The sequence below is a fragment of the Bos indicus genome, chromosome 2 (genome assembly GCF_029378745.1).
Source record: "Bos indicus isolate NIAB-ARS_2022 breed Sahiwal x Tharparkar chromosome 2, NIAB-ARS_B.indTharparkar_mat_pri_1.0, whole genome shotgun sequence".
In the NCBI taxonomy this organism is placed as follows: Eukaryota; Metazoa; Chordata; class Mammalia; order Artiodactyla; family Bovidae; genus Bos; species Bos indicus.
This window is the reverse complement of record NC_091761.1, coordinates 21,872,299-21,898,880: the sequence shown is the minus strand read 5'-3', so window position 1 is coordinate 21,898,880 and position 26,582 is coordinate 21,872,299. Positions and strand designations below refer to the sequence as shown.

Sequence of the window (26,582 nt, the reverse complement as noted above, 5' to 3'; positions counted from 1 at the left end):
AAATCTATTGCAGACCTACATGTAAGACCTGAAACTATAATACTCCAAGAAGAAGACAGGGGGAAAGCTTCAAGACAATGGAACGAGTAATGATTTCTTATATAAAACGTCAAAAGCACAAGTAACAAAAACAAACAAATAGGACTACATCAAACTCAAAAAATCTTGCACAGCAAAGGAAACAATCAAGAGAGTGAAAAGGTAACCTACAGAATGGGAGAAAGTATTTACAAACCAGTATCAGATAAGGAGATATAAGAAGAACTCATACAACTAAAAAAAATTTTTTTAATGGACAAAGGACTTGAATATAACATTTCTCCAAGAAGGTATACAAATGGTCAATAAGCTTGTGAAAAGATGCCCAACATCACTAGTCACCGGGGAGATAGAAATCACAACCAGAGTGAGGTACTGCCTCATCGCCAACAGTATGGCCACCATCAAAAAGACAAAAACAACAAGGACTGGAGAAGACGTGGAGAAATCGGAACCCTTATGCACTGTTAGTGGGATTGTAAATGGTATAGCCTTCACAGTAAACAGTATGCAGGTTCCTCAAAAAAGTAAAAACAGAGCTACCATACGACCCAGCAATCCCACTTTAGGATACATATACACATATATATAAAACTAAAAACGGACCTTGAAGAGAGATTTGCAGATCCATATACACTGCAGCATTATTCAAAACAGGCTAAGATGTGTAAGCAACCTAAATGCTCACCGAAGGATGAATGGATACAGAAATGTGAGCCAATTACAAAAAGATAAATACCACACACTTCTATTTACATGAGACATTACAATAACCAAACTCACAGAAACAGAAAAGAGAATGGTGGTTGTCAGGGGTGGGGGAAAAAAGAAATGAGAATTGTTGTTCAGTGGCTGCAGTTTGGCCATGAAAGATGACAAAGTTCTAGAGATGCACTCTACAACAACGTGAACAGAGTAAGCAACAGTATAATCTATACTTAAAAAGTATTAAGAGTAAAAAGATATATGTGTATATGTATACATGTAGTTCAGAAAAATGAGGGTATTGATTAGGAGTACCAAAGGGATACTCCACTGAGACAAATTAATAACTGCTCTTCCCCAGCAAATCCAAATGCATCTCTTCACATAAAACAAGTTGTTATCCTTAACCTATACAATGTCCATGATGCTCTTTGCAAAGTTATCCTTGTCCATGGCAGAGGAGGTTTCTGAAATCTGAAAGAATTTATTACATTTATTTTTATTATATATATGCAAAGTTTCCATTTTCCCTCAGCTCAACTAATAGGAATTACTTATCTTTACTGACAGAGAAGAATTGAAGGATGATTAATATTTTCAGTCAGTAGAAGACAGACATAAATGTGACTGAAATCTAGACATTGAAACATTTCTAGTGCAAGGAAAAAATGAAAGGCTTACTAATTATTTAAGGACAGCACCTATACTGAACTCTTAAAGCCAGACCTACGAATATTTACGTGGTATTTATGAAGTCCTTGACTATTTCCAGCTTCAATATGTTTTACTCACATAAGCTGAAAAAGGATGTCACAAAGGTTAAGCCTAGAATTAAAAAAAAAAAAAAAACTTTATATATGAGACCTATATATATATTTATTATAGCCACAAAAGAGTATAAAGAGCCAGTTTATATTCCTGAGAGAGAAAAGGACACTGCTATATATATAACTCATTAACTTCTCTATGTATTGAGTATAACAAAGGTTAAGTTTGTTAAAACAGAAAACCACAAACTAGCCCAGATAACCACAATGGTGTGCTCACTCACCCAGAGCCAGACATCCTGGAGTGTGAAGTCAAGTGGGTCTTAGGAAGCATTCCTACGACCAAAGCTAGTGGAGGTGACGGAATTCCAGCTGAGGTATTTCAAATCCTAAGAGATGATGTTGTTCAAGTACTACAAACAATATGCCAGCAAATTTGGAAAACTCAGCAGTGGTCACAGGAATGGAAAAGGTCAGTTTTCACTCTGATTCCAAGAAAAGCAATGCCAAGGAATGTTCAAATTACTGCACAATTGTGCTCACTACACATGGTAGCAAGGTATTGCTCAAAATCCTTCAAACTAGGCTTCAACAGTCTGTGAACCAAGAACTTACAGATGAACAAGCTAGATTTAAAAATGACAGAGGAACCAGAGATCAAATTGCTAACATCCACTGGATCAAAGACAATCTCTTTAACAAGTGGTGCTGGGAAATCTGGTCAACCACTTGTAAAAGAATGAAACTAGAACACTTTCTAACACCATACACAAAAATAAACTCAAAATGGATTAAAGATCTAAACGTAAGACTAGAAACTGTAAAACTCCTAGAGGAGAACATAGGCAAAACACTCTCCGACATACATCACAGCAGGATTCTCTATGACCCACCTCCCAGAATATTGGAAATAAAAGCAAAAATAAACAAATGGGACCTAATTAACCTTAAAAGCTTCTGCACATCAAAGGAAACTATTAGCAAGGTGAAAAGACAGCCTTCAGAATGGGAGAAAATAATAGCAAAAGAAGCAACTGACAAACAACTAATCTCAAAAATATACAAGCAACTCCTACAGCTCAACTCCAGAAAAATAAACGACCCAATCAAAAAATGGGCCAAAGAACTAAATAGACATTTCTCCAAAGAAGACATACAGATGGCTAACAAACACATGAAAAGATGCTCAACATCACTCATTATCAGAGAAATGCAAATCAAAACCACTATGAGGTACCATTTCACACCAGTCAGAATGGCTGCCATCCAAAAGTCTACAAATAACAAATGCTGGAGAGGGTGTGGAGAAAAGGGAACCCTCTTACACTGTTGGTGGGAATGCAAACTAGTACAGCCACTATGGAGAACAGTGTGGAGATTCCTTAAAAAACTGGAAATAGAACTGCCTTATGATCCAGCAATCCCACTGCTGGGCATACACACTGAGGAAACCAGAAGGGAAAGAGACACGTGTACCCCAATGTTCATCGCAGCACTGTTTATAATAGCCAGGACATGGAAGCAACCTAGATGGCCATCAGCAGATGAATGGATAAGAAAGCTGTGGTACATATACACAATGGAGTATTACTCAGCCATTAAAAAGAATACATTTGAATCAGTTCTAATGAGGTGGATGAAACTGGAGCCTATTATACGGAGTGAAGTAAGCCAGAAGGAAAAACATAAATACAGTATACTAACGCATATATATGGAATTTAGAAAGAAGGTAACAATAACCCAGTGTATGAGACAGCAAAAGAGACACTGATGTATAGAACAGTCTTATGGACTCTATGGGAGAGGGAGAGGGTGGGAAGATTTGGGAGAATGGCATTGAAACATGCAAAATATCATGTAAGAAACGAGTTGCCAGTCCAGGTTCGATGCACGATACTGGATGCTTGGGGCTAGTGCACTGGGACGACCCAGAGGGATGGTATGGGGAGGGAGGAGGGAGGAGGGTTCAGGATGGGGAACACATGTATACCTGTGGTGGATTCATTTTGATATTTAGCAAAACTAATACAATTATGTAAAGTTTAAAAATAAAATGAAATTGGAAAAAAAAAAAGAAAAAGCAACAGAATTAAAAAAAAAAATAATAATCTGTTTCACTGACTACGAGAAAGCTTGCAACTGTGTGGATCACAACAAACTGTGGAAAAATCTTAAAGAGACAGGAGTACCAGACCACCACACTTGTCTCCTGAGAAACATGTATGCAGGACAAGAAAGATCAGTTAAAACCGGACGTGGAGCAACAGACTAGTTTCAAATTGGGAAAGGAGCAGTCAAGGCTATATATTGTCACCCTGCTTATTTAACTTACATGCAGAGAACATCATGCAAAATGCTGGGCTCACAAACTGGAATCAAGATTGCCGGGAGAAATATTAACAACCCCAGATATGCAGATGATACCATTCTAATGGCAGAAAGTGAAGAGGAACTAAATACCCTCTTGATGATGGTACAAGTGGAGTGAAAAGGCTGGCTTAAAACTCAACATTCAAAAAACTAACTTTCAATATTCATTGGAAGTACTGATGCTGAAGCTCCAATACTTTGGCCATCTGATGCAAAGAGCCAACTCACTGGAAAAGACCCTGATGCTGGGAAAGATTGAGGGCCAGAAGGAGAATGGGGCACCAGAGGATGAGATAGTTGGATGGTATCATTGACTCAACAGACATGAGTTTGAGCAAACTCTGGGAGATGGTGAAGGACAGGGAAGCCTGGAGTGTTGGAGTCCATGGGGTCCCAAAGAGTCAGACATGACTGAGCAACTGAACAACAAGGTTAAGTCTGTAGCAGAGAAAACTACAAACCTCTTTCATTACATCTTAATCTGTGATCTCTTCCCTCTTTCCAATCTTAAGTACACACTTGATTTCCTTCTGTTTTTAAGATATAATGTCACCTACCTGTCACCTTTTCCTAATCTTTAGTTCTTTAAACACTAAAGAACAATTAAGTCAGTTTTCTGCAAAGTATTTGGTGATATCTGGCAGGGCAGTTTAATTAGGTAGGTGCATGAATATAATACATATCTGTTTCCAACATCAGTGTACTTAATTCTGCTTATCAATAAATCTTCGAAATTTGTATTTTGGGGACAAATGCCAGACTCAACTAGTTAAATTTTAATGTATATCACTAGCCATATATATAATATGCACCTATCATATAATGGCATAAATTATACTTTTATCTACACTCTAAATGTCATATCAACATTCATATCATATATGCTTTAGTGAAACAACTTATAAATATGAAAAAACGGGGAAGGAGGAGAGAAGCAAAGAAAGAGAAGAGTTGCTTTCCCCATTTTCTATTGATATATTCTGGCAAATTCTAAAATTGCTGTATTCTCAATCTGTTCTGGCAAAATGTGACTAGAAAAAAAGTTGGCTAATTATTTGGAACCTCATGCTTTTTCTTATTTAAAATGGATATTCCACTTTGTGAAATCCACTGAAATTTAGAGAATGGAAAGATGATTTTTCCCCAAATAAGTAAAATCTGAATCACTCTGTACGCTTACTACATTTTTATTATTTTATACATTATAATCTAAGAGAAAGTATATTCATTCTTTTATATTTTGACATGGCAGAAGACTATCCTTGCAACATCAATGACAAAAGATCAATATTTGCCTCAGGATCATGACAAAACTATCTTCAAAGAAATCTGTGTGTGTGTGGAGGGAGGGGTGGGTGCGTGTGTGTGTGTGTGTGTGTGTGTGTGCGCGCGTGTGTGTACGCGCACGCATGTATGAGCTATAAATACAAATATACATAAATGTATTTTTTAGACATTTCTAAGATAGATTTTACCTATTGTCAAGATAATTAAAAAAAAAACACTCCAAAGTTAAGCTGTATAGAATAAAAAGTATCCTTTCTCTTCCTAGTTCATAACAGTTTCACCAACCTATCAGGTGGTGATCTGAGCTATTGATACAAATACATGCACTTCTATTTTGGAAACAAAGAAACACATAACAATTAAAACAACACAAAAATAATTACCATGGAATTTGGAAAGCTTGCTAAACAAGGTAGCTCTGACAACCCTAGAGAGACAAGGCTCCCCTGAACTGATTACAGTCTGTTCTCTTTTGGGCCTATCAACAAAAAGGTAAGTGGTGAAAAAGGAAAAGGAAAGAAGTACCAGCTTTTAGTATTTCCCACAATGAATGACCTGCCTCTAGATAAGACAAAGTCTGACAGTAACCCATCATTTACTTTTGTGTCAGAGTTCCTCCGCAAAAAAAAACCTGATTTTCTGGTGCAAATCTGGCTCCCTAAACTGAGGACCACATTTCTCAGTCTGCTCTGCTTTGCTGTTGGAATAGCCAATGGGATCTAAGTGAACGTGACAGGGGTCTTCGCCCTTTCTGTCTACTTACTAGCTGAAATGTGGACACAGTCTGGCACTCCAGCAGCCACCTGAAATAAACTGTAAGCCACACACAGGACAATGCTAAGACGGGACCAGTCTGGATCTGCCACCTTGGAGAGAGCTATTGGCCTTGAAATACTTCCAGATTTCTCGAATGTGGCAGAAAAATAAACACCTATTTTGTATTAGAAACTGATGCTTACTCAGTTACTTTTAGTCAAACCTAATCCCAATTCATGCTCAAAATTCTCCAAGCCAGGCTTCAGGAATACATGAACTGTGAACTTCCAGATGTTCAAGCTGGTTTTAGAAAAGGCAGAGGAACCAGAGATCAAATTGCCAACATTTGCTGGATCACTGAAAAAGCAAGAGAGTTCCAGAAAAATATCTATTTGTGCTTTATTGACTATGCCAAAGCCTCTGACTCTGTGGATCACAAGAAACTGTGGGAAATTCTGAAAGAGATGGGAATACCAGACCACCTGACCTGCCTCTTGAGAAACCTGTATGCAGGTCAGGAAGCAACAGTTAGAACTGGACATGGAACAACAGACTGGTTCCAAATAGGAAAAGGAGTACGTCAAAGGCTGTATATTGTCACCCTGCTTATTTAACTTCTACGCAGAGTGCATCAGGAGAAACGCTGGGCTGGAGGAAGTACAAGCTGGAATCAAGATTGCCAGGAGAAACATCAATAACCTCAGATATGCAAATGATACCACCCTTACAGCAGAAAGTGAAGAAGAACTAAAGAGCCTCTTGATGAAAGTGAAAGAGGAGAGTGAAAAAGTTGGCTTAAAGCTCAACATTCAGAAAACTAAGATCATGGCATCTTGTCCCATCACTTCATGGCAAATAGATGGGGAAACAATGGAAACAGTCACAGACTTTATTTTGGGGGGCTCCAAAATCACTATGGATGGTGACTGTAGCCATGAAATTAAAAGACGCTTACTCCTTGGAAGGAAAGTTATGACCAACCTAGAGAGTATATTAAAAAGCAGAGACATTACTTTGCCAACAAAGGTCCGTCTAGTCAAGGCTATGGTTTTTCCAGTAGTCATGTATGGATGTGAGAGTTGGACTACAAAGAAAGCTGAGCACCGAAGAACTGATGCTTTTGAACTGTGGTGTTGGAGAAGACTCTTGAGAGTTCCTTGGACTGCAAGAAGATCCAACCAGTCCATCCTAAAGGAGATCAGTCCTGGGTGTTCATTGGAAGGACTGAAGCTGAAACGCCAATATTTTGACCAACTCATGCGAAGAGTTGACTCATTTGAAAAGACTCTGATGTTGGGAAAGATTAAAGGCAGAAGAAGAAGGGGACAACAGAGGATGAGATGGTTAGATGGCATCACCGACTCAATGGACATGAGTTTGGGTAAACTCCAGGAGTTGGTGACGGACAGGGAGGCCTGGTGTGCTGTGGTTCATGGGGTTGTAAAGAGTCAGACACGACTGAGCGACAACTGAACTGAATCCCAATTCTTATTACTTACCACAAAAGATAGTCCACTTCTGTTTCTTTTACTTGGGGATTTTCCTTTATGAGGTCATGTCTTTCTGAGTATAACATAAAATTTTTTTAAAGTAATAGTATGAATGACTTTCTGTCACCATGTGCCACCAGCTACCCTAAGAATTCTATGACAGTAACAAAATAAGAGCTAAATTATGTGCAAACAAAAGGCTCTAAATTATTTTCCATTATCTAGATATTACCACCCTCAAAGATGTTTTCATTTGTCTGTTGTAACAATACAGTGAAAATCAAGAGCAGAATTTAAGTTTGATGGCGATTGGATTTGCTTGGAAAGTTCCTGGAAAAATCCAGACCTTTAAACGTCTTCTTTACCAGTGGGACAGGCTCCATTGCCTCCAAGGCTCCCAACACCCGCATTGCCACTTTCTTCATTTCCTTTTAAATGTTCATTTAAGAGAGTAGAATCTTTTTTAATTAAAAAAAGAGCAGAAAAAGTTTTAGAAATTAAAAAGGTAAGGGCCCTCAGGAGAGGACATACAGAGCAAATACAAATCAGAAAGAGTCAACATATGTGTTAGTTGCTCAGTTATGTTCGACTCTCTGCAGCCTCACAGACTGTAGCCCGCCAGGCTTCTCTGTCCATGAAATTCTCCAGGCAAGAATACTGGAGTGGGTGGACACTCCCTTCTCCAAGGGATCTTCCCGCACTGCAGGCCGATTCTTTACCGTCTGAGCCACCAAGGAAGCCCCACCATGCATGGTATAGATTTCTAAAATTCACTGATAAAAATAATAAGAATTATATTTGAACAACAGAAGCAAAATGAAGTTGTAAAACCATTCTGTAAATATATTCTTTTCCTTGTGGCTATGATGCAGTGTATACATTACTCTAGAATGCACGAGGAAGTCAAAGATTTGCCCACTGCAGTAGTAGGAACACAGATAGTGCCTACATCAGGGGTTGGCACACCATACCTCACCAGCCAAATCCAGGCCACTATCTGGTTTTGTAAGGCCAAGGAGCTAAAAATGGATTCTGTATTTTTCAATGGTTATATTTTAAATAGCTGTGTAAGTACCTACATAACATAATATTCTCAATTGGCCTGCAAAATCTCTAATATTTGCTACTGAAATTTTAACAGAAAAAGTTTGGCAATACCTGATCTACATGACTAACCATGTCTTTTAAACTGAGGTTTAAAGAAAGGAAAAATAAACATAACTTCAATTTGGAGAAGTCTGGCGAAGTCCACAGTATAGTTGACAGCATTATGATGTTAAAAATGACCTTTAACAATTGGGAAAGAAAGGATTACTTAGAATTTGAATGTGAACCACTGGTTCTCAATTAGCAAATAAATCTACTTGGAAATAAATTTTATGATATGAGGTACTAATAAGCACTATTTGTAGTCAAAAAGTTAGGGAGATACAGAAAGCTGAACAAATTATTATCTTTTATGTATGCTCTTCTTGTTTTACTGTAAGATTCTCAGAGTTTAAAAAAAAAATCTCCAGAATAAGATGCCGTATGCACCAAATCCAAAATTCATTTTACCTTACTTCTATGACACCAAATATCTGGAAGAAAGAACCCCCCAAAATAATACTTTCTTTGGTATAATTGGGGAAATACTTACCTCATATGACATCAAAATAAGTTAGTGGGGATTAAAAGGTTAAATGTATATAATACATCTTAAACTAGAAGAGAACTAATTTAACTAATCAAACCTCTTGTGGAGGTGGTGCTTTCCAGGCTAAAGAAGAACAGAAGAAAAAGATTCACTGAAAATGTAACCACATAAAATAGTTTATGTCAAAACTAACAAAAGAGAAGACATGCCCAGTAAACATGATAAATGGCTGCATATATAACATGCAAAAAATTTACAGGGCAATGAACATGAAAGTCAAAGTACTAGTTGCGCAGCCGAGTCAGACTCTTTGTGAACCATGGACTGGAGACTGCGGGCTCCTCTGTCCATGAAATTCTCCAGGCAAGAATACTGGAGTGGATTGCCATTCCCTTCTCCAGGGCGTCTTCCTGACTCAAACCGGGGTCTCCAGCATTGCAGGCAGATTCTTTACTGTCTGAGCCACCAGGGAAGCCTGGGCAATGAACACGAACAAGTCACTAAGAGAAAAATTCAACAAGTTAACTTTCTTGTGTGTTCACTATTGCCCTCCTTTTGTTATTTTCCTACTGAAACCAAAAAGAAATTCAAACTTGGTTCCAATCACAATCCAGCTTGAAACCTGGCTATGGTTCCCTAAGAGAAAAGTCCTTAACATGGCCCACAGGAGGCAGATGGTACACCTCACCCCTTCACTCTCCAGCTCTCTCTCTGCCCCCAGCTGTACCCTCTTTAGCTTTGTTCAGCTTAGCAGGAGGCTGCTTCAGCGTTAGAGGCCTGGCTCATGCTGGTCTTGGGCCGCTCTCCCCCTCACCCTCTCACTCTCAAACGTTCTTCAGTTCCCAAATCAGACTTCACTTCTTCAGAGTAGCTTTCCTCACTGTGATTTCTCGAATTTATATCAGATTCTCCTTTGTACGATGACAGCACCTGTGCTTTCCATCCACAGCATTCGCCTCTCAGCTTTTAATTCTATGTTTGCAGGACAATTTCATTAAAGTCTAACCCTCTCACTGACAGACTTCTTAAGGTGAGGGTTATTTCTTGACTATCCTGTTGATCCTTGTATCCCCAGCACCCAGAGAATATCATTACAAATTTTTTTTAGAAACAAAACAATAACAAAATACTTTTTTAAAAAAATGCCAAAAACATTATTTATTGGGAGGCCCTTTTCCTACTTTTCTGTATTTTACATATTTTTTCTAGTGCACGTTTAATAAACAGAAGTGTACAATGGACCTAAAGTTAAATAAATACATACAAAAAGTGACAACAGCTTAAAAAAAACAACTGAAAGATGAAACCAGACTTTATGAAGAATTCAAGTAACAAAGTTCTTACATATTTATTGACATGGAAGATGTTCAAGATACAAAGAAAACGTACATGAAACCATTTCTATTCAACCCAGGAAAGTACTAGAATTTCATACAATTTTAAAAGTGATTATCTGTGACCAGTGAGATTAGGGGTGATTTTTTTTGTTTTTTGTTTTTGCTTTTCTTTCTACTTTTTTTACTGTTTTTTTTTTTCCCCCAAATAGTGTTCTCTGTATTTTTTTCAAATTAGGAAAAAGCTAATCTCTCTAAACAGCTATGCACTCTCGTGGATTTACAAGACAGTTCAATTTGGAACCCATTTTTAGGAATACATCTATATTTTTTCAAGTAAGGGATGCCTTATCTTAAGCTACCCGTTCCCTACTGTGCCATATCAAAACTACTTTCTATGGTTTGTTTTATTAAAGCATACTTGACCAGAGGGGCCTCCATAAGAATTATTATGCCAATATTTTTTAGAGCTTATGGCACTGACAACATGGTATTACATTTTAAAGTAAACTATGCTATCCTCTTTATCAATTTTAATTTTTTGACTTCGCAGGACCACTAAATCCTATTGTTGTCATGTGTTTTATCACATATTCTTACATCCAGAAAATTTCCCCCAAAAGTGATTCATAAGCTTAACTAAGAGCAGAAAAACATTTTTGAAAAATTATTCTGCAGAACACTATTTTTCACTTATTCCAAATAGCATAACAAGGAGGTTTGCAGGAAATGAAGTGAAACCATGGTAACTGACTAAACCTATCATGAGCTATCAGATCAAGAGAACACACAGTACATTACACGTCAACGCCCACCAGCCACATAATCCTTCTCTGGTTCCTTTTGATCCTTCTTCCTAAATATGAAAAAGCTTCCAACCAATTTTCATATTTGAAAAATGTGAAAGCCCCTGTACCAGTATCTACTATAATCTATGACTTTACCTAGGAACTCTTTGGCTGGGTTCACTTTAAAAGTCAACTAAATGATCTGAGATTCAATTAGAAATTTTTTTTCAATAGTTAGCGAAATTGTATTTTTTTACTTCAATGCATTTTACCATTTTCTAATACAGTAGCAATAGTTTCTTCATACTGAATCACAGAGTTGTAAGGATTACCATTCTCTTAGGAATTCCTTCCTTAATAGATCTTTGTTGTTTGTTGTCTAGGCACTCAGTTGTGTCCAACTCTTTGCGACCCAATGGAGTGTAGTCTGTCAAGCTTCTCTGTCCATGGGATTTCCCCAGGCAAGAATACTGAGTGGGTTGCCATTTCCTTCTCCAGGGGATTTTCCTGACATAGGGATTAAGCCCACAATGGCACCCCACTCCAGTACTCTTGCCTAGAAAATCCCATGGACGGAGGAGACTGGTAGGCTGCAGTCCATGGGGTCGCTAAGAGTCAGACACGACCGAGCGACTTCACTTTCACTTTTCACTTTCGTGCATTGGAGAAGGAAATGGCAACCCACTCCAGTGTTCTTGCCTGGAGAATCCCAGGGACGGGGGAGCCTGGTGGGCTGCCATCTATGGGGTCACATAGAGTTGGACACGACTGCAGCGACTTAGCAGCAGCTCCTGCATTGGTAGGCAGATTCTCTACCATTGAGCTACCAGAGGAGTTAACAGAATCTTAGTGAAAAGTTAAAGTTGCTCAGTCGTGTCCAACTCTTTGCGATCCCATGGACTGTATAGTCCCTGGAATTGTCCAGGCCAGAATACTGGAGTGGGTAGCCTTTCCCTTCTCCAGGGGATCTTCCCAACCCGGGATCAAACCCAGGTATCCCGCATTGCAGGTGGATTCTTTACCAGCTGGGCTACAAGGGAAGCCCAAGAATACTGGAGTGGGTAGCCTACCCCTTCTCCAGTGGATCTTCCTGACTCAGGAATCAAGCCAGGGTCTCCTGCATTGCAGGCAGATTCTTTACCAGCTGAGCTATGAGGGAAGCCCAAAGTCAAAGTCGCTCTGTCATGTCCAACTCTTTGCGACTCCACGGACTATATAGTCCATGGAATTCTCCAGGCCAGGATACTGGAGTGGATACCCTTTCCCTTCTCTAGGGGATCTTCCCAACCCAGGGATCAAACCCAGGTCTCCCACACTGCAAGGTGACTGTTTACCAGGTGAGTCAAGAATCTTACCAGCATTCTAAACTGAAAGACACAATGAATTAAATTACAAATGGAAATGCATTTGTAATAGGTGCATTATGAGAGGAGCCCATCTTATCACCTTGTTGCCCATTCTATTACCAATCATCAACCCCTATCATAAGAACTAAAGCTAAACCCACAGACTTTAGCTCAAAATGTTCTTAAATGGTTACCAACTATTAGCTAAGACTAAACAAGGTATTGATAACTTTTTAAAGGCATTGTCTATTAGTTACATAACTATACAGTCAAGCGGACAATAGGACAAAGATCTGGAAAGACTAGAGAGGATCTCTGCTTCTATAATTAGCCTCTACCTAATAACTAACACTTAAAATACAATATATATACATGACATAAAAATGCACATATACTTTATACTTGACCAACTTCTAGAAGGATAGACAAATGATTGTGAATAGCATTGTCTCTACAGATTAGAACTAAAAGTATGTGGAGGGAAAGTAAGGTACAATACAATTATATACCATTCTCTTGTTTGAAAAAAAATTTTTCTTTACCAGTCATATATTGTTTTCATAATCAAAAGAGATGTTATAAGTGACATGAATTCAAGAATACTATTATTTTTAAGATTATTATTGCTGTTTTTCTCTGAAAAGGATTCCAAACTCTCTACAAAATTATTCTTACAAGCACATATGATTATGAAATGATTTTATAATGGAAATTTACCTTACATAACTAAACTTGATACATACTTAATTTGACTTTTCTCTTTTTTAGGGGAGAGGGATGGGAAGTTAACTCTTGTGAATTAGTTGGAATAAATTTCATCCTTGAAGGCTTTAAACAAAGGTTTATCCACTTTATAAAAATGGTACTGTATTGTAACTTAAAAATCTTTATTAAAAACTCATTGACTTAAAAAGCTAAGGGTTTACTCTTGTGTCACACCCCTTTTCAATTTACATAAGTGCTGCATGTTTTATTATTTTGGATGTTGTTTTTCATAAGTTATGTTTTCTATTTCTTAGCTTTTGTTCTTGAGGAAGTTAAGCCTCACTTTTCTTATCTGTAAAATGCAGAAATACAGCATCTAACCAATGGACTTCTTTGTAAATAAAACTGAGTTTTCCAGCTTGTATATCAGAGTTAGAGGTCAGAGTTACAAGACATCAAACCTGTTGGCCCTTTCAAGGGCCAGGAGGTCTGATGTAGCTCAAGTCCTTGGGCTGTGCACATCTGCTGAGTCAGCCCCCTGCATTTACTCTTAGGGTATCATGTAACAGCATAATTTTCAGTGGGTGCCACAACATGAAACAGTACTAGAAAATACTGAATGATAATTCATAAAAGGTATTTACCATACTCCCATATATCATACTGAATATTGATACAGTCAATATTCAGTAAACATTAACTATTATATGTAAAAAACCAGTAGGCCCATTAATAAAATATTTGGGTATGCAAATCATTCACAGGAAAGGAGGCACATTATCAACACATTATGGAGGTGTTTCTGGTTACCAAGAAACAGCTCTTAAATTTAAAAGAATCTGGTATGTTTCCTACTGCCTCTTAAAGTAGATACACAAGTTATATTCTAGTTTCTCTTTCAGAGTAGACAGCCAAAGAGTCAGAATTCTCCCTCTTGTATCAGTTATTGTTCATTAGCCACAAAATGTAGAAACTCAATTCCACCCTAAAAGAATTACTCAGTGGAATATGCCTTATCTGTGCCTTAAAAATACAAAAACCAAAAACATCTTGAAATCTCTTTTTTGACTTCTCTACCTTCTGCTTTAAACCCATTGCTATGGATGCATACTTTTGAGAGGAAACTGAAGTTTTGAATAGAACATCAATGAACAAAAAATATACTGTGAATAAAATATGAAAAATTAAGTACCATTCAGAAGTAAAGTGCAAATCAAAATCATGAGATAGCACTTCATACTCACTAGGATGTCACACCCACTGTTTAAATCAGAGACATAATAACAGTTATTAGCAAAGAGTGGGGACTAGAACACTCACACATTGCTTGTGGGGTTATAAAATGGTAAAACCACTTTGGAAAGAAAAATCTGGCAGTTCATATGATCCAGCAATTTCACTCCTAGGTATATACCCAAGAGAGATAGAAACATATGCCCACACGAAGCCTTGTATACAGCATTATTCATAGTAACTGCATTATTTGGAATGCCAAAAAATGGAAACAACTCAAATGTCCATCAATTGCTGAATGGATAAGCAAAATATGATATTTATCCAAACAGTGGACCAGTATTCAAATATTATTTATTAATAAAAAGATATAATGTAGTGATACGTGCAGCAGCATGGATGAACCCTGGAAATATGCTAAGAGAAAGAAGTCACCACAAAAGAACACATATTGTACACAATTCCACTTTTATGAAACATCCAGGATGTATAAATCTACAGAGACAAAAAAGTAGGCTAATGGTTCCCTGGGGCTGGGAGGGCTGGGCAGAAATGCGAAGTGACTGCAAATGGGTTATGGAGTTTCTTTTTAGAGTGATTAATGCTCTAAGATTGATTATGTTGCATAACTTTGTGAATGCACTAAAAATCACTGAATTGCACACTTTAAGTGGGTGAACTGGTAGGTTATTTGTAACTAAAAGAAGAGAAAAGTTTAAGACTAAGATACAGTACATGTAAAAGGCAAGCTTTGGGATATAGTTAAAAAGTAAGAAAAAGGTTGAATTTTTGTAATACATAGAAACAGTGCTTGGCTGCCGTAAGTAGATGTTTCAGAACACTCTTAGGATATAGGAGGTAAATCTTTTTTGGTCCAGGGAAAAAATCAGAAAACAGGAAGAAAAAAATTGGTGAGGCAATTAGCTCTTAAATTTTTTTCCCTCTGTCAATTCAACACTTCAACAAGGAATCTTTTAAGTTCATTAATCAAGGAGGAGAGTGGAAAAAAAGAAAAAATTAGGAAGCTGTATATCTGACTTACTAAACAGAAGAAATCTGATACATTTTTTCCTTCTTTTCTCCCCTTACTCCCAACATTTAATTCTAACTTATTAACTGAAAATGAGAAATAACTCAAAAGCTCAAACAGCCTATCCATTTTTAAGTTTTTTCTTTCCGTAAATGAACCACACTGAAAGCCATTAATCAGAAAATTACATTCTATTAGGCCACCAACACACTGATACTAAAAGCTGACAAGGATACCACCAAAAGAGAAAATTACAGACCAATATCACTGATGGCCCTCTATAGGCAAAAATCCTCAACAAAATACTAACAAACCAATTCCAACAATATAGTGAAAGGATCATACACCATGATCAAGTTGGATTTATCCCAGGGATGCAAGGATTCTTCAGTATCCACAAATCGATTGATGTGATAGACCATATCAACAAACTGAAGAATAAAAACCATATGATCATCTCAATAGATGAGAAAAAGCTTTTGATAAAATTCAACATTAATTTGTGATTTTTAAAAAACTCTTTAGAAAGTGGGCACAGAGGGAACACATCTCAACAGGACAGATAGGACAAACCCACTCAAAAGACCATGCATGGCAAACCTGCATATATGACAAAGCCAAAGCTAACATCATACTCAATGGTGAAAAGTGGAAAGCATTTCCTCTAAGATCAGGAACAACACAAGGAGGCCTACTCTTGCCATTTTTATTCAACACAGTTTTAGAAGTCCTAGCCACAGCAATCCAGAGAAGGCAATAGCAACCCACTCCAGTACTCTTGCCTGGAAAATCCCATGGACAGAGGAGCCAGGTAGGCTGCAGTCCATGGGGTCGCTAAGAGTCCGCATGACTGAGCAGCTTCACTTTCACTTTTCACTTTCCTGCATTGGAGAAGGAAATGGCAACCCACTCCAGTGTTCTTGCCTGGAGAATCCCAGGGACGGGGGAACCTGGTGGGCTGCCATCTATGAGGTCGCACAGAGTCGGACACAACTGAAGCGACTTAGCAGCAGCAGCAGCAGCAGCGACAGCAATCAGAGAAGAAAAAGAAAGATGAGGAATCCAAATTGGAAAGGAAGCAATAAAACTGTTCCCTTTCATAGATTTTCACATAGAAAATCCTAAATATGCTACCAGAAAACTATTAGAGCTCATCAATGAACGTGGTAAAGTTGCTGGACACAAAAGTAATACATGGAAATCTTGCATCTATACACTAATGACAAAATATCAGAAAAAGAAATTAGGGAAACAATCTCATTTACCATTGTATTAAAAAGAATAAAATACCAAGGAATAAACCTACCTAAGGAAGCCAAGTCCTATACTCTGAAAACTATAAAATGCAATGAAATAAACTAAAGACGACACAAACAGATAAAAAGGTATACTGTGTTCTTGGACTAGAAGAATCAACATGGTTAAAATGACCATACTATGCAAGAATCTACAGATTCAGTGCAATTCCCATCAAATTACCAATGGCATTTTTCACAGAACTATAACAGAAAATTTTAAAATTTGTACAGAAACACAAAAAAGGTCCCGAATATCCAAAACAATCTTGAGAAAGAACAGACCTGGAGGAATCATGCCTGCTCCCTGACTTTATACAACAAAGCTATAGCAATCGACACAGAATGGTACTGGGATAAAAACAGACATGTGTAATAGAACAGGATAAATCTGAAGTCAGTCAGACAGAGTAAGACTAATATCACATATGTGGAATCTAAAAAAATGATACAAATGAAATTACTTACAAAAGAGACTCACCAACATAGAGAAAACAAACTTACGATTTACCAATGGTGGGGCTGCGGGTAGAGATAAATTAGGAGTTTAGGATTAACATATACACACTCCTACATAGAAAACAGATAAATGACAAAGACCTACCATACAGAACAAGGAACTATACACCCTGTAATATCTTATATTGAAAAAGAATCTAAATATATTTTTTTTTTATTGTTTTAAGTAACTAAGTCTTATGCAACTCTTTTGTGATCCCATGGACTGTAGCCTGGTCTCCTCTATCCATAGGATTTCTCAGCCAAGAATACTGGAGTGGGTTGCCATTTCCTTGTCCAGGGGATCTTCCCAACCTAGGGATTGAACCTGTGTCTCCTGCATTGCAGATGGATTCTTTACCAATGAGCCACCAGGGCTGTTATATATATAATGCTATATAATTTATATATATACTCATATGTGTATATACATACATATATATATATAAAAATAATGTAATAAATGTTAGTTGCTCAGTCATGTCTGACTCTTTGCAACCCCATGGACAGTAGCCTGCCAGGCTACTCTGTCCATGGAATTCTCCAGTCAAGAATACTGGAGTGGGTGGCCATTTCCTTCTCTAGGGGATCTTCCCGACCACAGATCAAACCATGTCTCCTGCATTGCAGGCAGATTTATAAACACTGCAGGCAGATACATAAACATATGTGTATATATATGTGTGTGTGCTAAGTTGCTTCAATTGTGTCCGACCCTGTGAGACCCTATGAACTGCAGCCTTCCAGGATCCTCTGTCCATGATATTCTCCAGGCAAGAATACTGGAGTGGGCTGCCGTGCCCTCCTCTAGGGGATCTTCCTGACCCAGGGATCACACGCATGTCTCTTAACATCTACCTGCACTGGCAGACAGGTTCTTTACCACTAGTGGCACCTGGGAAGCCCATGTATATATATACATATGACTATATACATATAAAAAACTCACTCATTTTGCTATATACCTGAAACTAACACAACACTGTAAATGAACTAAATGTCAATTTTGAAAAAGGTTTTAAAAAATCCCTCAAAAAAAAACTCAGTGATCATGGAGTCCACAGTAAGAGGAACGAAGTGAATCACGTTTATGAGATTATTTCTCAGAGTGTTCCACAGAGAGATTCCACAAAAAGAGGGTATCATGATCAAGTGAGTTTGGGAAATGCAGTATAGTTCTATTAACACTCACAGGCTCTGACCAATACTGCATCAAACAACCCAACTGCTTATGTTTAGTGGCAGGGAAACGCACGCTGTTCCTTTAGGAGCATCTCCATACTAGAGACAGCGCTGCCAAGACAATGCTATCCAAGACTACCCTCTCCCATACTTCCTGGACTCCAGAACACACTTCTATGACTCGCCTGTTTCCCTCAAGGCTGACCAATTCTTCTGATCAGTGATTTAAATATGATGATACATTTCACTTACAGTCAAATCTTCAATGATTTAGAAGGTACTATCTTCCATTTTGACCCAAGGTTCCAGCTAGTGTCTTTGATTTTTCTCAAAATGAAAATAATCCTATTGATTTATTTGTCCGATTGTAAAAAATGATACATAAGACATTGTTAAAAATATCAGGCAAATCAGAAAGGTACAGAGAAGTATTAATAAAAATCACCTTTAAGTTCATTATTCAAGAGATAACACTGTGAATAGCGGCAATCACTCTTTTAGACAGCTGTCTACTTACCTATACATCCTTAACAGACACACACACACGTTAAGTGGTATGATACTATACACACTATCCTGATAGTGAATTTTAGTTTTTAGGATAACATAGGGTATACTTCAGAACTTATCAAATGAATATTTTTAAAAGAAAATATAATAAATATGCCCAAACATTTTACTTCCTTAGTTTTTTAATTCTCATTGCTTTCCAGTATCTAAAATTTTTACAAATAATTCTTATTTTGATGGTCAGTATAAAATCAACAGGAAGCACCAAGGACTGTGGGTATAAAACAGTCTCTGGAGTATTTCCAAAATCTGTTCTGGAACATCTAGACACAGGGTTCGGGGATCATCAGGACTCTTGCACATGCGTCACCCTGCTCACTACCCAATACAGAGAAACTAAAATGAATCTGACTCAACAGGAATGTCTCTAGAGTTGCCAAATTTGGAGTTAACATTTCTCCTCATAAGGAACCCTTTAAAATCTATAAAGTAACTAGAAACTCTTTTAAAGATCAGTTTTCCATTGCCCAAGGAAAATCATTTACTAAATTAATTATCAAGTAATTCTGGTAAAACTTAATTTCCACCACCCTATCCATTTATTTATTCTTATTGCTCCCACAATGATTTTTAACATTACTAATATTACAAATAACCATTACTCTCTTCTATTAAAAGTCTTCAATGACTCCTATTTCCTACAAATAAAATTCAAATTCTTAAGCATGAAATACCAGCCTTTCCTGGCAATCCTATTGCTAACTTCCTGCACCCCCGAGTCCCAGAAGCATGCCATACACCAAATGTTCCACACTGTTCTAAATATTCCTTCCTTGACTTTTTCTTCTTCCCAAAATACTTTTTTTTTTTTTTTAATTAATCACATCCTATCCTTCTACCTGGCAAACTTACATTTTACCGTTAAGAGGCAGCTTAAATGTCTTTCCTTTGGATAATATCTGATAGAATTAAAAAACTCAATAAAAGATCCTAAATCATATATAACATTATTTCTTACTGATGTTTGCAATCAGCACAGAAGAATCTTTATAACATTATTTCATTTTGCTATGGTTTCTACTCTGTGAAGAAAATTCCTATTTTCATAGTTATAAAATACTTTGGGATGATGTGCTGCTATTTTTGATGATGCAGGTTTTTATATAATCTTTAAAATATTAAATTATTTTAAAGTCAGTTTGGAAAATACTTTAAATCAAGTTGAAAATATTATAGCAAAAGAATTTTATCAAAATAGAATTTATATAACTTTGGTGCCTGGCCTTGCCTAAAACTTTCTGTGGAACTCATACTAGATTTTCTTACTATTTACCAAAGCTAAAACCGAATACACTACTTTAATAAGAAGTTGGTCAGGACTAAAACATTTGAAGGATTATATCATGGACTGATCCTCACTATCTAATAAGGAAATGACTTTAATGAATATCTACTATGCTACACCCTGGAGAAGGACATGGCAACCCACTCCAGTGTTCTTGCCTGGAGAATCCCATGGAGGGAGGAATCTGGCGGGCTACAGTCCATGGGGTCGCAAGAATTGGACACAACTTAGCTACTAAACCACCACCACTATGCTACACTGTGTAACTTGTATCCATTTCAATCTTCTTCCTGCTTTTAAAACAGTAAAGAAAACCAGACTTTTATGTGGCAAGAACCAGATTCTTATTAGAAACAGTGATGAGAATGAGAAAATAGACAGCAAATATTTAAAAGGCCATTTCACATGATCATTTACACTAGCTCTCCACTAGTCTTTTTACTTTCTTATTTCACATTTCCAAGAATTCAAGGTACAGTGCTTATGTAATTTTAACAGTTACTTATAGAGAACAACTGTTTTGATAGGTTATGGTTCAAGAATATATAGGGAAAGATGGGAAAAAAAGAAGAAAAATATTTCATCAGAGGATTAAAATCTTAAAAAAAAAGCAAATGAAAATTCTGGAACTAAGTAACACAGCACATGAAAACAGGAACTCAACGAATGGATTTACAGCTGACCAAAAAGAGCAGAAAAGAGTAGAATAAAGGTCTAGTGGACTGGAAGACAGGTCAACAGAAAATGTCCAAACTGAAGTTCAGAGAGATGAAAGTCAGGAAATTACAAGTCCAGAGGGGGAAAAAAAACTTAGAAAAGTCAGAAAATAATTTATAATGAACAGCTCTAAAGTTATAGTAACATGACATTTAATAATTTTATATTTCTTATAAGTGTTCTTTGTATATATCTAACATCTAATAAACAGGATAATACAAAGCAAGGACAGTCCTATCTTTTTCACTTGCTATTCCATATATACCACAATACTGAACTCAATAAGTTTTCCTTCTAGTGAGAAAAGTTATAGAATGACTCATAAATTTTTTTAAGTCATTCTAAAACTATGAAAATCATATAAAGAAAAATGTCTTCAACAAAACTTCTTAAATTATTTTAGGTTAGTTGCAGCTGATATATACCATGATACCTCATTAAACTATAACTAATACAAATGCTGTCAAAATCAACACAAAAAGTTCCAAAGTGACAGGAATCACTTCATGTTTCATGAGGTGTAACCTAGTGTGTGGGAGAACATCTTTTTTTTTTATAGGGTATAAAGAGCATCTTATCTTCAGCTGCAGTCTCTAACCACGTGGATGTATGTCCCATGCTTCACTGGATAAAAAGACTCTGACTGAGCAACAATCATTTTTCCTTAACCAACCGGTCCACAACAGCAAAGGCAGAAAAGCAGGACAAGGCCTGGCTGGAGATTCAGGCTGAAACAGGAGTGCAGGAGAAGATGGCAGTGAAGGGGAAAGTGAGATGTCAACCGCAGACAACCTTTCATGTCATGCAATGAGAATCTCTTTCCTGGCTGCAGTAAGTTGATACTGAGACAGCACACATACCACATGTACTTCCTGGACTAGTAACTTACACTGTACACAAAGATCATCAGTAAAGCTTAGGCTTCCCAGGTATGGGGAAGATGCCAATGTAAGAGCACGGTGTGGCCTTTGAAACCTTGTGTCCCAGTCAACACTACAACTTCGCTGATCACTGCATCAGATTTTACAACTGATCACTCATTAGAGGGAATAAGGCTGGATATAGAGAAATTTCTCATGGAACTAACCCATGGTGGCGCGATTGAAAAGGAGGGGGAAATGTGAGAAATACTTAAGAAATAAATGATTGTTGGGTATGGCTGTGTGAAATGAGCAAGATGAAAAAGTTCTTTTAATCATTAGATAATACAGGTACAAGTACTTTAGGTTTTTCAGAGTCTATGAAAAGGTATAAAATATATATATAAAAAAGATACGGTTCCAAAACATAAAAGTAAAACTACAAAACTAAAGTTAATTCCAAAAGCAATTTATATTTCAAAACACAACCAACAGCAAAAAAATAAACATTTGATATGGGATATAGTATTTGATAACAGTATAAGATGGAAGCCTCTAAATGAGTAAGGCCAAGCCTACAGACATCTTAAAACAGAACTAAGAGAAAAGAAAATGGTGTCTTGCTTTTGGTCTTATGAAATGGCTAAATAACAGTGTCACCAGCTATTAAAGGGAATACAAGCGTATCTGGTAGGAAAACTGATGAGCTTGGTTTTGGACATACTGAGGTTGAGGTGCCTACGGAACAACTTGAGTTCAACAACTTATTCCTAATTTTAGGGCCTGTTTAATACAGAAAACACATGATGAACAATGACAACAACATAATGAACACTGATGGCTATAAATTCAAACTGCCCCCCTACTTCAGTGGATCACACATGGTGTTAAAACAAACTGTTAGTTGGGAGAATCATTAGTTGAAATGGGGAGTATCAGATAAGATTAATAGATAAATCAATACAACTATTTCACATTCTGTTTATCTTCCGTGCCATACATCTAGTTCAAAACTAAGAGAATCATATTTCAGCATTTAAATTGCTCACAAAGCATATTCACAAATTGCCCACCTCCACTACAACCCCTTTTACTATCTCTTTGCCATGTAAAAACTTTATGATGATTGTTCCAAAACAAAAGGAAAGCTGCATGTTGCCCAAGGCCTATACATCAAACTCATGTTGATCTATTCCTCAATCCAATTCTAGGATTTCTGGGCCAGAGTGAACAGTGAGTGATTACAAATAAAGTCTCGAGTAGCAGTAGCGAGGGTGAGAGGGCAGGAACGAGGAGGAGCTGGGAAGACTGGGGTGCTGCTTCACCCCAGGGGAGTCATTCAGTAAAATCAGCATTATGACCACATTATGAGAGGCAACGTGGTATAATGGAAAGTATCTGAACTTTGCAGTGTGGCAAAACTGAATTCCAATTCTAGCTCTCGAACTTGCTACGGGATCTCAGAAGGTGGGGAGATGGCAACAAATGGAAAAGGAAGAGTATACAGACTTCTTTCTTTCCTCTCACCCCACCTCCTTCTTCCTTCGTTTGGCCCATGAGCCTGTAGTTAGAGGCTTATCTGCCCCAGGCACTCAGACGACTATCTATTTGGATACATGATGTCACAGAATCCTAGAATTATAAAATGGTAAGAGCAGAAAGATGAAGATGGCGGCTTCAAGAATATAGGTGATTTGCCCCAGATCAATCTTTTAGTTTATTTAGTGGCAACAGGAATAGGTATTTGGGTTCCCAGCCCAGATGTTTCTCCCCTCTATGTCACAAGTTAAACCTGGAAAATATATAATTAATTAATTGAAGAGGGATTTACATTTTATAATTTTCCATAAAGAGCAAATTTCCATGAATTCCTATTAACAACCTCTGTTCTCCAAGTATGCCATTGATTCCAAATTCAGCATGAAGAAATACTGTATTATATCATTCTTTTGCCAGAAAGATGAATAATAAATCTGGTGGCTGGGAGTAAGAGCAGTCCCTGCTCACTTACCAAGCATAAGTGATTGGAGGAGTTAAATACGATCATACCAGAGTCCTAAGCTACATTATCATCTTTCTATCATCTCTCTGTGGTTACCAAGAGAAATGCTATTTCTTTGACTTCTTTCTTAAATGAAGTTTCTACTTTTAAATCTTTTCCAAGCAACGTATAAGTGAATGCACACATGAACAAACAAAGGAGTGAACAAAGACAATTGATAATTATTCTAAGCCTCTGGAGAGGCAACAATGTGGAGCGATTAAGAGCATAGACTCTGAAACCCAAGTGCTGCTGCTGCTGCTAAGTCGCTTCAGTCGTGTCCAACTCTGTGTGACTCCACAGACGGCAGCCCCATCAGGCTCCCCTGTCCCTGGGATTCTCAAGGCAAGAACACTGGAGTGAGTTGCCATTTCCTTCTCCAATGCATGAAAGTGTAGAGTGAAAGTGAAGTCACTCAGTCGTGTCCGACTCTTAGTGACCCCATGGACTGCAGCCTACCAGGCTCCTCCGTCCATGGGATTTTCCAGGCAAGAGTACTGGAGTGGGATGCCATTGCCTTCTCCCTGAAACCCAACTGCCTAGGTTCAAATCCCAGCTACGTGAATTTTTAAGTGTATGACCCTGGCCAAGCTCCTCAACCTCTAGGTCCTCTGTTTCCTTATTTATAAAGTGGAGACAGTAATTGTACATACATCCTAGAACTGTTAGGAAGATTAAATGAGGTTAGAGGCCTGGCAGGAGGCAGGCCCAACAGGTAAGCATGCTATTGCATTATTGTTCTGTTATTACTGCAGGGTTAATGGATATATTTGTTTCTGGCCACTGTGCTGTAAGCGAAGAACAGACAAAATGCCAGGCCAAGTTCAATAGGTAGGAAAGAGCCAGGAGTTCCCAAAGAAAGCTGCCTGAACCAAAAGCCAATTTAAGAGAAATGACATTGGCTTTAATTTTAGAAGTTACAAAGATCTTTTCTCTTTAGTTCCTTTCCTTATTCAAAAAATAGATGGGCGCTGACACAGCAGGACAGATGGGAGGGAACGGGTAAGATGAAATATAAGGAAGCAAAAAAAAGAAAAAAGAAATATAAGGAAGCAGCTACAATAAAAATGCCTTAAAAGTTCTTAATTACTGAGTGCTACCATTCATGAGGAATTTTTAAGAGTCTCAAAGCTATTAAAATGGTAATTAGGTCCCAAGAAAACAAGAACCAATTCAATTACATGCTGGATGCTTTCAAAATTTAAAGCCCTCTATTAAGAGGGTTTTGAACGAGGCACAGTTATAATTACAGGTCCACGACCAACCTTAAAGCCAAAGTGTAGGTTCCTGGCTGACGCTGGCTCTCCCGAATGAGGTAGCTCCCCTCAGCTACACTCAAGAGCTGGTCTGCGGCTTCTCGGGAGATCATGCCGTGAAACCTAAGAAACAAAGTCAATTCAGAAACTGCAAGCTTTCCACCTTTTTTGATAAAACAAAACCTCCCACCTTCTCCTGTAGTTTTCTGGACAAAGTACTGCCATATAATCGGAGGGGAGCAGTTGGGTTTAACTGTGCTTGTGTTTCCCAGGGCCTGGCCCTGGGCCGGCTTCTCTGTAGTGACAAGAACAGCACCGAAGTAGCTCTTCAATCCATTTAACAATCACGGAGACAAAATTCACTTCCATCTCCGGGAAGATCAACCACCTCTCTCAAGAGGACAATTCCCTTCTTATGTAGTTGCCTGACCATATGGACATGCTAAAAAAATACAAAGAAACGTGTCCTACTTCCTTTCTTCACACCAGTGGCATTGTTTCAAACTTTTGGCTCAGAGTCTATGGTTGGCAATTTTCCAGGACCCTGGGTTGCCCTTAATTGGCATGATTGCCCAATAATGTGCATAATCTGCATCAGTGCATACTCAAGCCAAGAGCCAACAACTGTAACACTTGCTTTCACTCCCTGCTAAAACACTATTTTTGATTAACAGAAAAAAAGGAGTAAGAATAAACACAAATAACACATTCCTTATATAAAACATGGTAGGTTCACCTATAACATTCTGACATAAAACACTGGAAAATTTAGAAACATCAATGTAACTAACCATTAGTATTAAAAATATAAAATCACCTTGTATTCGTATGGTGATGCACAATTTACAAAGAACCTACACATATATTATATATCCTTTTATTAACTCAAAGAAAATTGAATTGAGCAAATGCTCAAGTGAGACTATAGCTTTTAAAGGTACAAAAACCCCAACAGTCCCTTGAATTTGGAATGATACATTGAAAAGGCCCTGAAATGGTATAATAATAATTTAAGAACTTTATGAGAGTTCAAGTTGGTCTTTCTCAATTTAAGTCTTAAAGTAGCTCGTGTAACTATGCTCAATTAGAACATGTTTTAGACAACATGACAATTAGAATAGCAATGTTTAATGATGGCTCCCGGTATTTCTTATCTCCATAAATTTCCTCAATCGTTCAGAACCAGATCCACTCTGATTCTGTTGGAACAAGAAGATGGTAGCCTATCCCTGGTAATAACACATATATTAGATTATCAGATTGATAAATTTTAAGTTTGCTACTGCTAAATCGCTTCAGTTGTGTCCGACCCTGTACGACCCCGTAGACAGCAGCCTACCCCATAGACAGCAGGCTCCTCTGTCCCTGGGATTCTCCAGGCAAGAACACTG

General features: G+C 37.6%; 1 protein-coding gene across 3 annotated transcripts in view; it reads right to left on the bottom strand.

The window, feature by feature from the left end:
* CHN1 (chimerin 1) overlaps positions 1-26,582 on the bottom strand; it is a 202,106-nt gene that overhangs the window by 102,991 nt on the left and 72,533 nt on the right. For 2 of the 3 annotated variants that reach the window (XM_070803164.1, XM_070803162.1), the window contains exon 6: positions 25,201-25,314. The exons of the other annotated variant lie outside the window; for it this stretch is intronic. In XM_070803164.1, the coding sequence (XP_070659265.1) occupies positions 25,201-25,314 (114 nt within the window). The remainder of the gene's footprint in view (positions 1-25,200; positions 25,315-26,582) is intronic. 3 annotated transcript variants of the gene reach the window in all.